The sequence below is a fragment of the Actinia tenebrosa genome, unplaced genomic scaffold (genome assembly GCF_029948245.1).
Source record: "Actinia tenebrosa isolate PJP-AT-01 unplaced genomic scaffold, QUT_ActTen_1.0 PGA_scaffold16__25_contigs__length_10494907, whole genome shotgun sequence".
NCBI lineage: Eukaryota > Metazoa > Cnidaria > Anthozoa > Actiniaria > Actiniidae > Actinia > Actinia tenebrosa.
Window position 1 is genome coordinate 660,882 of NW_028292576.1, and position 13,715 is coordinate 674,596.

General features: G+C 37.3%; 1 protein-coding gene and 1 pseudogene across 1 annotated transcript; one reads left to right on the forward strand and one right to left on the reverse strand.

The window, feature by feature from the left end:
* Positions 1 to 3,792: 3,792 nt before the first annotated feature.
* On the forward strand, positions 3,793 to 8,039 carry LOC148910500 (uncharacterized; annotated as a pseudogene).
* A 2,315-nt stretch (positions 8,040 to 10,354) lies between these two features.
* LOC148910501 (uncharacterized) lies at positions 10,355 to 12,570 on the reverse strand. Its single transcript, XM_089031400.1, has 4 exons — positions 12,540 to 12,570; positions 12,377 to 12,459; positions 11,206 to 12,252; positions 10,355 to 10,666 (listed from the first exon to the last, which is right to left on the reverse strand). The coding sequence occupies exons 1-4, from the start codon at positions 12,568 to 12,570 to the stop codon at positions 10,355 to 10,357; spliced, it is 1,473 nt and encodes a 490-aa protein (XP_088887526.1).
* Positions 12,571 to 13,715: the final 1,145 nt, after the last annotated feature.

Sequence of the window (13,715 nt, forward strand, 5' to 3'; positions counted from 1 at the left end):
TAAAAGATTACACTCTAAATGATTTGTTAAACTTTCACATACAATTTTTTCAAAAATTTTTGAAAATGTCGGAAGTAACGATATTGGTCTAAAATTAGATATTAATTCTTGATCACCATTTTTGAACAAAGGAATAACTTTAGCAATTTTCATTTCTTCAGGGAATGCATTAGTCATTATAGATGTATTATAAATAAAAGAAAGTGGCTGACAAATGAATTCAGCAACTTTTTTTACGTATCTAATAGGTATTCCATCAATACCAACAGCTTTCTGCTGGTCAAGACTATATAGTTTGTCCAGAACTGTAAGATGAGAAATAATTGGCAAGCTGAGATTTGTAGCACAGCTTGGTATTTTCAGCCAATTTTTGTAGTTAGTTTGACAGTTACTAAACTTTTTAGCAAGAGAAGGTCCTACATTTGTGAAATAGGTATTAAATACATTGGCAATATCAAGAGACTTAGTATAACGTTTATTATTATAAACTATAGATGAAATACCTTTTGGTTGTGCTTTGTTTTTGTTTAAGATTTCATTAATTACCTTCCAAGTAGATCTTATGTTATCTTGTGCATTTTCCAATAATGATTTATAATATTCTTTTTTTGTAAATCGAATTAGATGATTTATAATGGTAATTGAACTGAGTGGAGTGCAATTTGGTCTGAAATCAAACGCGCGATTACAAAATCGCACGACCGCGTAGCGGGAGTGCGATTTGTAATTGCAAGTTTGATTTCAGACCAAAATTGCACGACACGAAGTTCAATTACCACTTTATTATATCCATTTTGAAATCTTTTTTGAAAAAGACGTTTTTTCCAGTTAAACCGACATGACTTACAATCTAAAAGCAGTCGATTCAAACATGCTGCCAAGAGAACTTGTTTATACTGATCGAGCAATGATTCTCATTTTGAATACCAACACTTTCAATCCAAAACTAAAATGAATTTATATCGGACCAAAAGGCATTACATGTATTAAGAATCGTTTACTTACATTAAATAGCAAGACAATCCTGCCCAAAAGGGTTGTAATGAACTGGCTGTTGTCCATATTACAGCCAATAATGCTCACTGCTTGTATTTTTACGATTTCTGTTCAACATGTTTAGATCACACTTGTGCCAACAAAACAGCAAAAATCAAAGGTTGTTTAGTCCTTCGGTTGTCCTTAAGAAGTCACGTAGCTCAGCAAAAATCTTCTTCTTAAGAAAAACTTCTTTTAATGACTGTATTTTCGATGTGTTGTTATGCTTTAAAGATTGAAAAGGAAACCACTTTCCACGATCAATCGCAAAGAAGTCACATTCAAAAGATGCCGATTGCATTTTCTCCCACTGCTTTTCGCTGTAATATCTTCAACTTACTTAAGCAGTTACTTTACAAAGATGCTTTTGACGATTTTAAGTGATCAGTTGGTCTTTTTAAGTCCTTTTTACGGCTTTTTAAGTCTTTTTTTAAGACTTTTGAAGGTAAAATCGTTCTTCAGAAAAAATTTTTCGAGCCGTGGCTCTTTTTTTTCACAAGAAGCGGTGAGCTCAACACTCAGATGGATTCCTTGATATCATTGCCTAGAAAATGACATGTCTCTCTTGTGATTGGTTCATATCAGTTGATGTGCAAAATCGTGCAATATAGAGATCAAAATCGTGCAATTTATGCTGAAATCACTGCTGCAGGGAACCAATCAGATTGCAGGATTTGCTTGTGATTTCAAATTGGATGTAATAAAGCCTATTGCGATAATTACGGAACCTTAGATATGTTCTTGGGAGGTGGATTCTTCAGTTTAGCTCTATGTATCTTATTTTTCCTTTTTATTGATTTAATGATACCTGACGTTATCCAGGGATGAATTAAAGTATTAGAGTTGATACGAACTGTTTTTAACGGAAAGTGTTTATCATATGATTTGGTAACAGTTTCGATTAAATGTTTATATTGTATATTAACATTCTTGCTGTCATATATGATTGACCAATCAGCTGAAGATATATCCTGAACGAAATCTTCTTTGGCCGATTTTGAAAAGATTCGCTTAGTTATCTTTTTGTGATAATTCTTAGCTTTAGAGCCATATTGAAGGAGGAACACAGGTAGATGATCAGATATATCTGTGTATAAGATACCAGGATGAGTGGTATCAACACTGTCAAGTGCATTTGAATAAATATTGTCTATTAAAGTGGCAGAAGCATCCGTTATTCTAGTTGGCTTTACAATTGAAGGAAAAAACAAGTATGATAACATATTATTAAAGAATGAAGAAGTTTCTTCATGAGTATCTGATTTCAAAAGATCGATATTAAAATCACCTGCAATGTAGCATTTGTTACTTTTTTGTAAATTGTCTAGTAAGCTTGAGAGACATTTAGAGTGGGTATCTATATTTGTATTTGGCGGTTTATAAGTCACGCCAACCGTGATTTTTTCGTTTTTTCTTTCTAAATCGTCAAAAATAATTTGAGTTTTATCACTGTTATAACTAACATCATCGCGAGCCTTAACTATGTAACTGTTTTTAATGTACAGGGCAATGCCGCCACCTTTGGCATTTGGCCTGTTTAGGAAAACCGGAGTATGGTAGTTAGATAAGTTGAAGGAAGTAAGATCGTCATTATTTCCAAGCCATGTCTCAGATAGAGCTATTACGTCGAATTCAAAATCAAGAGAAGCAAGATAGCATTTAAGATCATCGAAATGTTTTCTTAAACTTCTTATGTTAAAATGTATCATAGAGAAATTAAGAGGCTGTCCGCGTAAGAACCGACCACTGAAATTTCGATAAAAAATGGATTTCCTTGATTTTTTGTGCATGAGACTATGATCATATGTGATGAACTAAAATCATGTTCTTTTGAACAGAAACCCATTCTTTCGATTTTTTTTGGCGACGATTTTCATTGGCATCGAAATCCTTCCGGATCGGACTTTGGAAACCCCAAATTTACGGGTTACGCCAAGGTCGCTCAAAAATCGCACATTCATTCAAGCAAATTCATACTTGGTTTAAAGGTAGACACATGTTTGTGGTTTGGTTTCATGTGAGAATTGTTTGACTTTATTAAAAGTAAGCAACGATAATAATATTTATTCGAACCCCACTATAGAGCTTTCGAAGTAATTTGGATATGGTACCTTGATTCAAAAATTATTTTCTCGGAAGTGGGGCCTGACCCGGAGTCCACCCCTATGCAGATTATTAGTACTAGGACTGGACTACCAAAATCAGAAATAAAATTTGTGGGCACTCGTGTTTTTGAGTTTCAGTGACACGGTAAACGTTTAGAAAAAATCGCCGTGTCACTTACGACACTGTCACGCAACGTCTTTCTGCTTAGCCGCTTTTTGTACAAAAATACAACATAAACCTCTTAATATAGGCATAAATAAGTCCAATTTATAGTTTAATTGTTTTAAAGATCTTAAATTTGCGGATATTCTTTGGGGAAAACTTTTATGGTAGACTACGTTCTGGTTGTTTTTTAAATATGCAAATTAGTTGGCGAAGCAAACTTTGACTTGATTGAGCTTATGACTATAATTATTATTTATACTTTGGGAGCGTTAGGAATACAGGATAAATGCAGGCAAACCCCAAATGGACGGCATTTTAGAATTTTCTAATGTTCAAAACCTGTTTTCTTAAAGTCAATAAGCCGGCGGTCCTGAATATATATATCAGTCGTTTGACATTTGTGATGGGCTATGCATTAATCAGTTACTTATTAATAACTTGGATATAAGCAACTGAATATTAACAATTTTTGTGGTGTTTTGAAATATGTCCTTTGAAGCTTGCTCTTTGCAAGCAGTAGTTAAAAGTAACTGTGGTTCAAGTCGAGGTTTAGTAGACCTTGTACTGCTGACAGAGTGTAACGAGGATATTACAGCGCACCTTGCAAGCTGTCACATGTCAAAGGAAAATGTGAGTGAGTGGGAATTGATTTTAGCGAGAGCTGGGCTTTTTGGTTTAAGTCAAGAGCAAATTGAAAGGATGAAGGTTTGTTCCCGACATCGACATTCACTTGGTAGGTTCTGGCGAGCTCCAACATCATGTCAGTACCCAGAACATTCCGGAAGGTCTACCAGCGTCGGGGGAAGGCATGTTATTAGCTTTAAAGCTGCAAGGGAGATCAACAATCTTTTTGGTCAGAATGCCTTCGTAGGATCACGTACGTACATGATGTTACCTGTTTATGTCTTGTATTGGTTTTTGTTAACTCATTCTTTCTTTCAACTTTTATTTTAGTTTTTTAATTAAGGCGTTGTTTGAAATAGCGAGATTAATAATTTTTATAGCACTAATCCCAAATGATACATGCAACCCGTAGCAGGTGAAGGGAAATACTTTTGTTGGACTGTATATGAAAACACTGAAAAACTTTAGGCTTTTTAGAATAGTCCCCCCTCCCCCTAACATTTTTGACATGCATTTGTAGTAGTGGATCACTACCTATGTACTTATTATTATAGTATAAATTGGCAAATAAAATATTTTGTTTTGTTTTGTAGTAATATTGAACCACCTTCTGCACATGTGCGTTGGTCTTAAATGATTAGTGAAAAACTTTCAGTATGCACAAACCTCTTGCGCTGCAAATTCCCTTTGTGCTTTATTTCAAAAAGAAAAAAGAAAGAAATGTACCCTAACCCAGCTAACGTTACAACCCGAAAATTTGTAAATGAGGAAACGCCTCATCAAAACATACTACATTGATGCTAAAAGGTATTTGATAATATCAATTAACATTTATCCTCAGCTATTTGTACAACATGTCGCAAGAAACACAATGAACGAATATCTGCTCATAAAGATTGGCTTCATGCTAGGGAAAAGGGAGGAGCTCAATTTAAGTCAGGTCAAAAACCCTCAAATGAAAGGTTTGTTTTTTATCTACGTAACATATATTCCACGGTTTTGATCTGATCAGCAAACACATTTGAAACACGTGTACTTTTTTGTTTTGTTTTTTGTTTAGTTTTTTGTTTTGTTTTGTTTTGTTTTATTTATTTATTATTATTTTCTTGTTTTTGTTTTGCAGGACTGCCAAACATGAAGCTGTGGCAGCTATTAGCCAAGTATTGTCCTCTACTCCATTCAGAGAGTCACAAACTCCCCAGATCAAATCTCCCGAACCATGCTGGACTCCAGGCTTAGAAGGTGTAACTTCCGACTCTATAAGGTTTAATGCGAGAACTGACGCATTGACCGTTTATAACTCAGCTATGAAAGATATTGCTTTTCAGGTACATGGAGAAACGCGTAAACCACTAGACTCGCAGTTGAATATTCCATGGGAAAAGGCAACAAAAGCTGAACAGATGCAGTTCATAGAGAAAGCTAGGGAAGACTGCTTGTTAGTTTGTAAATCAATTGCTCCTAAGAATGGTGAAGAACTTTTTAGATCACTAGCAATTGAGCGTCAACCCTCCGAAGAACTCAAATTACTCATGACGGCGTACAAAAATGCAAAATCGAAGACCTTAAAGACACAAATCCTTAGCCTTTATGCTTGTAGATACTCAGCAGGTACCCATAAGGAAATCCATCTTCCCTACGGTAAGTTGTCAGGATGGCAGATAAAACAAGCACGATTGCATGCTCGAATAAATGGTCCTGGTACAGAGCAAGTAAAAGAGAAAAAACACCGCACACGGCTTGATATGACGAAGGTAGATCATTTCATAGAATTTGTTAATCGCCCTTACTTTTACCAAGATGTCGCGTATGGAAGCAAAGTCCTTAAACTTGACAGCGGTGAGAAGATTGAAATGCCAAACGTAGTTCGGACTGTGACACGGTCTACAATGATAACCCAATATTTAGAATTCTGTAGAGAAGAGCAGTGTGAACCACTAAGTTGTTCGACACTTTTCAAGATCTTGGAAGTCAGAGAGGCCTCACAGCGAAAGTCACTTCAAGGACTGGACAACACAGCTGCCGATGGTGCTTCAGGCTTCCAGACAATAGAAGGAATTGTCGACGTCCTCGAAAAAGGAGGAAAAGATAAACTCTGGTGTGGTGCTGTTAAAAGAAAGCTAAGAGATGCAAAACGATACTTGAAGACCGATTATCGTGTGAATTGCCAGCCAGATGATTCTATTTGCGCCGACCACTGCAGGAGGTTTGGCCTCGGCGATGAAAAAAACTTGGAATTTCAGAAGAGCTGTTCTCTCCAACACACTGAACGTTGCGATGAATGCGAGGCACTGAAGAATGTTTTACAAGAAATTGAAAGAGAACTTCAAGGAAAGTCCTGGACGCCGTACAGCCAAGATCAACGAGATGACCTTCTGTTTGATTTTTACAAAGCCAAATCAGATATTTCTCTATGGAAGGCCCATATTCTGCGTTCCATTCACCAAGATAAAGCTAAACAAGATGTTCTGAAGAACATTAGATCCGACTCGGCAATGATGGTTATGGACTGGGCCATGAAGTTCTTGCCGCTGAAGTACAGAGAAAAGCAGTCGGATTGGTACGGGAAGCGGGGTTTGAGTTGGCACATCTCTACGATTATATCAATAAAAGCCAGTTCTGAAACTCTCGAGCTCAAGTCCTACTGCCCATATTTTGGACTCGTGTAAACAAGACTGGTTTGCTGTGTGTTCTATCACTGAAAATATGCTCAAAGTGGTAAAGGCTGAGAACCCACAAATAAAGTCAGTCTTTCTTCGTTCAGATGAGGCAGGATGCTATCAGAACAACTCCCTCATTGCTGCTTTAAGAGATATTGGTCAGAGAGTTGGTGTCAGTGTCTTGCGATTTGACCATTCGGAGCCACAGTACGGTAAGGACATTTGCGACAGAATTCTCTGCCCGATGAAATCCTCTATCAGAAGGTACTGCAATGAAGGGCATGATATAGTCTCGGCAGATGATATGCGAACAGCCCTCTTTGAAAGGCCTGTTAAAGGTACATCTGCATCCGTATGTTCTATTGATGAAGGTAAAGACACACTAGAAGTAATCAAGATAGACGGATTTAGCATGTTCCACAATTTTGAATACGAAGAGAACGGCGTGCGTGTTTGGAAGGCTTATGGAATAGGTCCAGGAAAACTGATTCCCTACAAAAACCTGTTTATAAAGCACCAAGGCTCTACCGATATCATGGTATGTAAGGACTTTTTTCCGTTCCGAGACACACGTTTATATAAAGAAGCTACTAAGAAAGACGCAAAAGAAGACGCTAATGGCATCTTTCCCTGCTCCGAGCCCGGTTGCCAAAAGATTTTCAATACATTTTCTGACCTTGAAGCCCACTTGGATGTTGGAAATCACTGCAGCAAGAAACAGGTGACAGTGTATGATAAACTAAGAAGAGACTGGGCTATGAACTCCTCTACTGTTGACAAAGTTGAGGGGCAAAAACTGGCAAGTATCGAAACATCAGTGTCCGCCAAACGTGGTAAGTCGAAACAAGAAGAATGCCAAATGAAGATGGGATGGGCTCTGCACAATCCCCGAGGTGGAGCAACTAGATTTTCTGACACGTCAAGAAGTACTTGACAGCAAAATTTGATATTGGAGAGAGAATGAGAAATAAAGCCGATGCAGCACAAGTAGCAACTGATATGCGAAAAGCAAGAGATGAGAATAATGTCCGTTTGTTTGGTAGAGAAGAGTGGTTAACCAAAAGTCAAGTTCGTGGATTTTTTTCACGACTCGCTGCAGCTCGAAGGAAGCTTGGTAATGAGAACATTGACCTCAAGGATGCGTATGCGGAAGATCTGGAAGTGGAGAGACAGAATCTGCTTAAGGATGTTGAAAACGAACTAGGCCTACAGCATCCCATCTGCTATGATTCATACAGCGTATGTGACTATGCGAGAGAACGAAACAGCGTATGTGACTATGCGAGAGAACGAAAACTAAACAGGTTCAGTGTTGACATGTTGAAAGCAATTTTGAGCAATTTTGAAGTTTCATTTAGTTACAAGGACAGAAAGAAAGATTTGGTGCAGAGATTGTCTTCGTTTGTTGAGGAATGCACATGCTTCTCGGGAAGCCAGAACACTGACTGAACGCGTCTCTTCAGTGAGCTATAAAATAACTTGTTTCAAATCAATACCGAAAATGATATAGTTTACTTCTTGAGCACAGAAAAAATATTATTGTTAAAATTGATAAAAATTGAAAATAGGGATTTTTCAGATTTTCACCGAGAAAAAGATTCGGCGTTTAATATGTGATAGTTGCGTGACACTGGTATCATCGTTCTATTAATACCTTTCACGTAACTCGATGTTACAGGAATGAATTGGCTTTTTTTCCCATGGTTTATAATGCCTTAACCTTATTAAGGTTACTATTATCGAAATAGATAGATAAAATATATTTTATAATGTTACCAAAGTATAAATAATAATTAATATAGTTTGCTTCGCCAACTAATTTGCATATTTAAAAAACAACCAGAACGTAGTCTACCATAAAAGTTTTCCCCAAAGAATATCCGCAAATTTAAGATCTTTAAAACAATTAAACTATAAATTGGACTTATTTATGCCTATATTAAGAGGTTTATGTTGTATTTTTGTACAAAAAGCGGCTAAGCAGAAAGACGTTGCGTGACAGTGTCGTAAGCGACACGGCGATTTTTTCTAAACGTTTACCGTGTCACTGAAACTCAAAAACACGAGTGCCCACAAATTTTATTTCTGATTTTGGTAGTCCAGTCCTAGTACTAATAATCTGCATAGGGGTGGACTCCGGGTCAGGCCCCACTTCCGAGAAAATAATTTTTGAATCAAGGTACCATATCCAAATTACTTCGAAAGCTCTATAGTGGGGTTCGAATAAATATTATTATCGTTGCTTACTTTTAATAAAGTCAAACAATTCTCACATGAAACCAAACCACAAACATGTGTCTACCTTTAAACCAAGTATGAATTTGCTTGAATGAATGTGCGATTTTTGAGCGACCTTGGCGTAACCCGTAAATTTGGGGTTTCCAAAGTCCGATCCGGAAGGATTTCGATGCCAATGAAAATCGTCGCCAAAAAAAATCGAAAGAATGGGTTTCTGTTCAAAAGAACATGATTTTAGTTCATCACATATGATCATAGTCTCATGCACAAAAAATCAAGGAAATCCATTTTTTATCGAAATTTCAGTGGTCGGTTCTTACGCGGACAGCCTCTTAATACTTTTGCTTGTTAGTTTTTGAAAGCTGTCTTCAGTGTAATACTTACATTTGTTAGTCATTTCATCAATTTTGTTAAAGACTCGTTCATCCGGATCACAAAAATTATCAAGGAAATTAGCTTTGGATTTGGCGATATTATTGTCATCTCTAAAGGGATGAAAAGAAAGCGTACAGAGGCGATCAAGCGATGAACTTGACCCATTTTGCAACTGTCAACAAAACAATCAACTTCATTAGCCAACGAAGTCTTTTTAAACACTTAAACAGTGGGAGAAGCAACAACAATACGAGCATTGGACAACTATGGAATTAGCATAAATTCGCTTACTGCAATAAAAACAGCATTTAATGCCATTTAAAGAAAAGAGAGAGAAAAAGAAAACATTTCTTAAGTTAAGAAACAGTGAGCTAATAAAGATGTGCTTATTATTTATATAAGGAAAATATATAATATATATGCTAGGCTATAAGTTTGGTTTTAAGTTGATATTACAAGCATAGCTATTACGATAGAAGATGTAAATATTATTAATATTAAAGTACAGTAAGCTACTTAGCTTAGTCCATATATCGACGCAGATAGCTGCAGCTCCATATGAAAGGTCGTAAGAGCGGTTCTCTCCTCTTGTCAAACAAATTGATCTTGCCTTGAAAAGCGCTAAGTTAACATGTACAAATTCAGCCATCATTGTTACCATCATCTCCAATCGTGCTTTGACTCTGTGCTAGACCTGGGTAATATCCAGCACTTGTATGCTCGCATGTGATTCTTCAAAGTTGCGGCTTTCCTATCACAGGCCCCTTTTCCACCCTGAGGATCAGAGAAATCCATTCGCACATCGATGTTGTGCTTTTTGGCAAGTAATCGCACTCCGAGTATGGTGGCAGCGCTGTGGTAGCACCCAGCGTTGTCTTGCCTGAAGCTCACAGACTTCAATTCTGGAATTACATTTTTCAGCTTTTCGATGACATCATCAATTACTGTCAACACGTATAAGCTATCTTGGTTGCTCTTCTGAAACACATGTACAAGTGTCAGCGTCTGAAGGTTGCTATCTATCTAGCTTCCTCATTGCCACACTAATGTGCCAAGAGAGACCTCGCTTGCCGAACCAGTCTGCTTGCCTTTCCCGGTACTTTCTGGGTATGAATTTCATTGCCCAGTCTAAAACCACAAGTACAGATTTGTCATCTAAGGCATTTAGAAGTATCTAAGCAGGCCTCATCTTGGTTAATTGAGCGCAATATGTGTGCCTTCCAAACCTCAACATTTTTCTTTGACTGCGCCATTACAAATTTTATTTCTTCCATTTCTTCATGCGGAATCTTAGCCTTTTCCAATACCAACTCTATTTCTTTCACAAAAGTGGGAAACAAATTACACCGGTCACAGGCTAGATCGTGCTGATGTTTACAAGAGCTGGCATAATCAGAATCACTAGAATTGAGGGCATAGAGCCTGCAATGATCAGGAACCCTTGAACTTGGTGACACATGAACCTGTAATACAATTGTTTCTATTATGAATATCTTCATCGTCGTCGTCGTTGTCTTCTTGCATCATCAACATAATTGAATTTAAGACATAGAATTTAAGTGAAGATGATTATGCAAAATTTTTCACCAGTAACTTTGGTCTTAAATAAGAAGACCTAACTTGCTGGTCGAAAATTTTGCAGCTAAACCATTTTCACTTCTTTATGTTTTGTGATCCTAAGTTTAATTCCATTTGAATCATAATTATTCCATGCAGATGAATTAACATAAAATCATTAACCTATTTGGTAAATGAAATAATAGTTATTATTATTGGATTATTTTCATTAAAATCATTATCATTATTATTATGATATATAATTTCTATTATCATCATTATTATAAAACGTTTTCGTGTAATGTGTGTTGCAGGAAGTGGTTTAGCAGCACGAAAGATCAAGTTCAGCACAATTCATTTTTTATCGATTGTCGGTAGTGATAGAAGATAATTTTTTATGTAATACTAAAGAATGAAAATCTATAAAATTCGAGTGATCACTGACCTTGTAATCCCCTTTTAAATAACGTTTTGCCAGCTTCAGCTTTCTAATCTGCTCTTTCGACCATGACAGGCTACATCCATAGTTGTCTCCTAGATTATCCACAATGTCTTTGACGTCGTCTAATGCTTTACTTCCATCTGCAGAAAAGTAGTCCAGTCCTTGAAGCGAGGTGCAGGTGGACGCAGAGCAAACGTCCAGTACCCTGCAAAGACTGCTGCGACTCATTGGACTGAATCCTATCTCGACACAGTAACTTTGGTACTGTTTGACGATCTTCTCTGGAATAGAGGTTCTTACAACATTTGGGACTTTTATTTCGGTTCCGCTGGAGAGTTTTAAAGTTTTTTCACCAAATGGCAAATCTTGCACCACCCTTGCGCTTGTGATAAATGCCAAGAAGTGGTCAAGCTTCTCGGGTGATACCTTGATTCTTGTATTTTTTTGGAGAGGAAGTTCAGCTCCTCTCCCATGTAGCAAAAGATGGTGTCGTGCAATACTATAGCGATATCGCGTTATATCAGGAATCCATCGCTGAATGGTTTTAAAGCTGACTTTATCGGCAGTTATGGAGAAAATTTGCCTGCGACTGCTCCAGTGACTTGCATTCTCATAACAATCAACCAGAGCTTCTAAAAGTATTGAATCCATATTGTCAACGTCTTCGCTCAGTTGGGTTGCTTTTATGGCGCTCAACAGCATCTCAGATTTTTGGGGTGCAATTTCTTCAAGGCTGGCATAAACAATCTGTTTAGCTTTCCGTATGTAGTGCCTTTTTGTCTGCTCAGCGGCTGTATCCCATGGCGTGCTCATCGATGTTCGAACCGGGCTTATGTCTCTAGAAGCAAGGTAAAGACTCAGTCTTTCCTTCGGTGTTTTGTCTTTATCAGCCGCGCCTTTTTCGGGTTGGCTTTCCATTGAGAGGTCAAAGGCTTGTGACATAGCAGAAGGGGTGTAAGCTGTCGAAAGAACCGCTGCGCTAAGTGGCGTCGTAGCAACTGGAATGTTTCTGTGCTCTGGCGTCTTGAAAGAAACCTCAAACGCATCGCCCTAAAGTGAAAGTATGTTTTTTTTTAAAACTCGGAAAGAAAAAAAGATTCTAGCAAGAAATTAACAGCAAGGACTCATTCTCATCCCTTATTGACAATAAGTTATCAAAATTAACATCGCATACCAATGTTGTCAGTTTCTTTAACTGATCTCCCAACTCATCCACGTTACTGGCCTTCAGTTTCTCTCGACATCTCCTGCGGACTCCTATGAAATTTTATTGCATAATATATGAGATTCTCTACAGCTTTGTTTACAAAAATGAAGTAAATTTCAATATAACTTACCTGATCCAGCTTGAATAAACACACCAGTCATGCGTATTAGCATTTCTGATTCTTGCCTTCCGAGTCCCCTTTCTCCTTTTGGCCAGCTTTTTGTATTCTTCCCGTGATTGGACAAATCAGGTGGTATTCGGCACCTAGTGGTGGCCCCTCTTGTCCACCCTATCCCTAGCTTTCCACGATGAAGCAGGGAATATGGTCATGCTATTTATTGTTTCTGGTCTTGTAAAAACAGAGGCCCTACACAAGATGAGATCAACCTCATTATTTGGTCCAGAAAGCGACAACAATGAAAGATGATTTGAAATATCCTTCGAACATGAGAGTAAGGGCACAACCTGCAATTCGTGCTTTCTGTCACGAATATCAGAACCACAGAGTCCTCCAACTATCGATTTGAAAGAGCAACAAGCCTCCATTTGTAAAGAATTAGAAAATATGAAATGAAATACTTCTAACTCAGTTTTGTCTAAAAACAACGCTACGTCAATCAAGTTTGCAGAGTTACCTAACTAGTTAGCATCATGTTATTATTTCGACTGAGGAATATCTTGTTTGTTTTTAAACAATCTTGACTTTAAATCCAAAAAATAATAAAACCTACCAACTTTTTCATGGCTTCTCTTCTTTACACATTTCAAGACTCAAATAAGGAAAGTGTAATTAAGTGAGGTCGAACACTGCTCCGTCTGCAATCATCGATGGGCTTCCTGTGGCAAAACTGTTGACAGGCCTGTAACACAAAACTTAGCCAGGAGATCCTAAAAATGCCACTTTCCGAAAAAAACAGGTAAGAATTATCCTGAAATAAGCATTCTTTTATCTTTTTGTTGCTTTTTAGAGCTGTTTTATTGAATTGCAATCAAAACAAACTGCGACATCTCGTGTTGCTTTTAATGACCTCCAGAGGTCAAAGAAGTACGATTTCACCGTACTTTGGCGATGTCAATCGTCACTCACGAGCATTTGCCCAAAGAAATCTTTCTATCATTTGAAAGATCATTAATTTGACATGCAATTACTGAATTTTCGAGCGATTTAAAGGTTTAGCACATTTGCTATATGACTTTTTGTAAGACAAACTTTTAACAACTCAAACAATAGGTGCAGGGAATAAAATTATTTCGCAGGGTTAGAATCGGCTAATCTATCTCAAAATCACTCAAACAATAAACAATA

Coding starts and splice junctions, on each gene's coding strand:
- LOC148910501 (XM_089031400.1), bottom strand. CDS start 12,570: ATGACTGGTGTGTTTATTCAAGCTGGATCAG. Junction 12,460..12,539: donor GTTTATTCAAGCTGGATCAG/GTAAGTTATATT, acceptor AAAATTTCATAG/GAGTCCGCAGGAGATGTCGA. Junction 10,667..11,205: donor ATTTAAAAGGGGATTACAAG/GTCAGTGATCAC, acceptor ATTGTATTACAG/GTTCATGTGTCACCAAGTTC.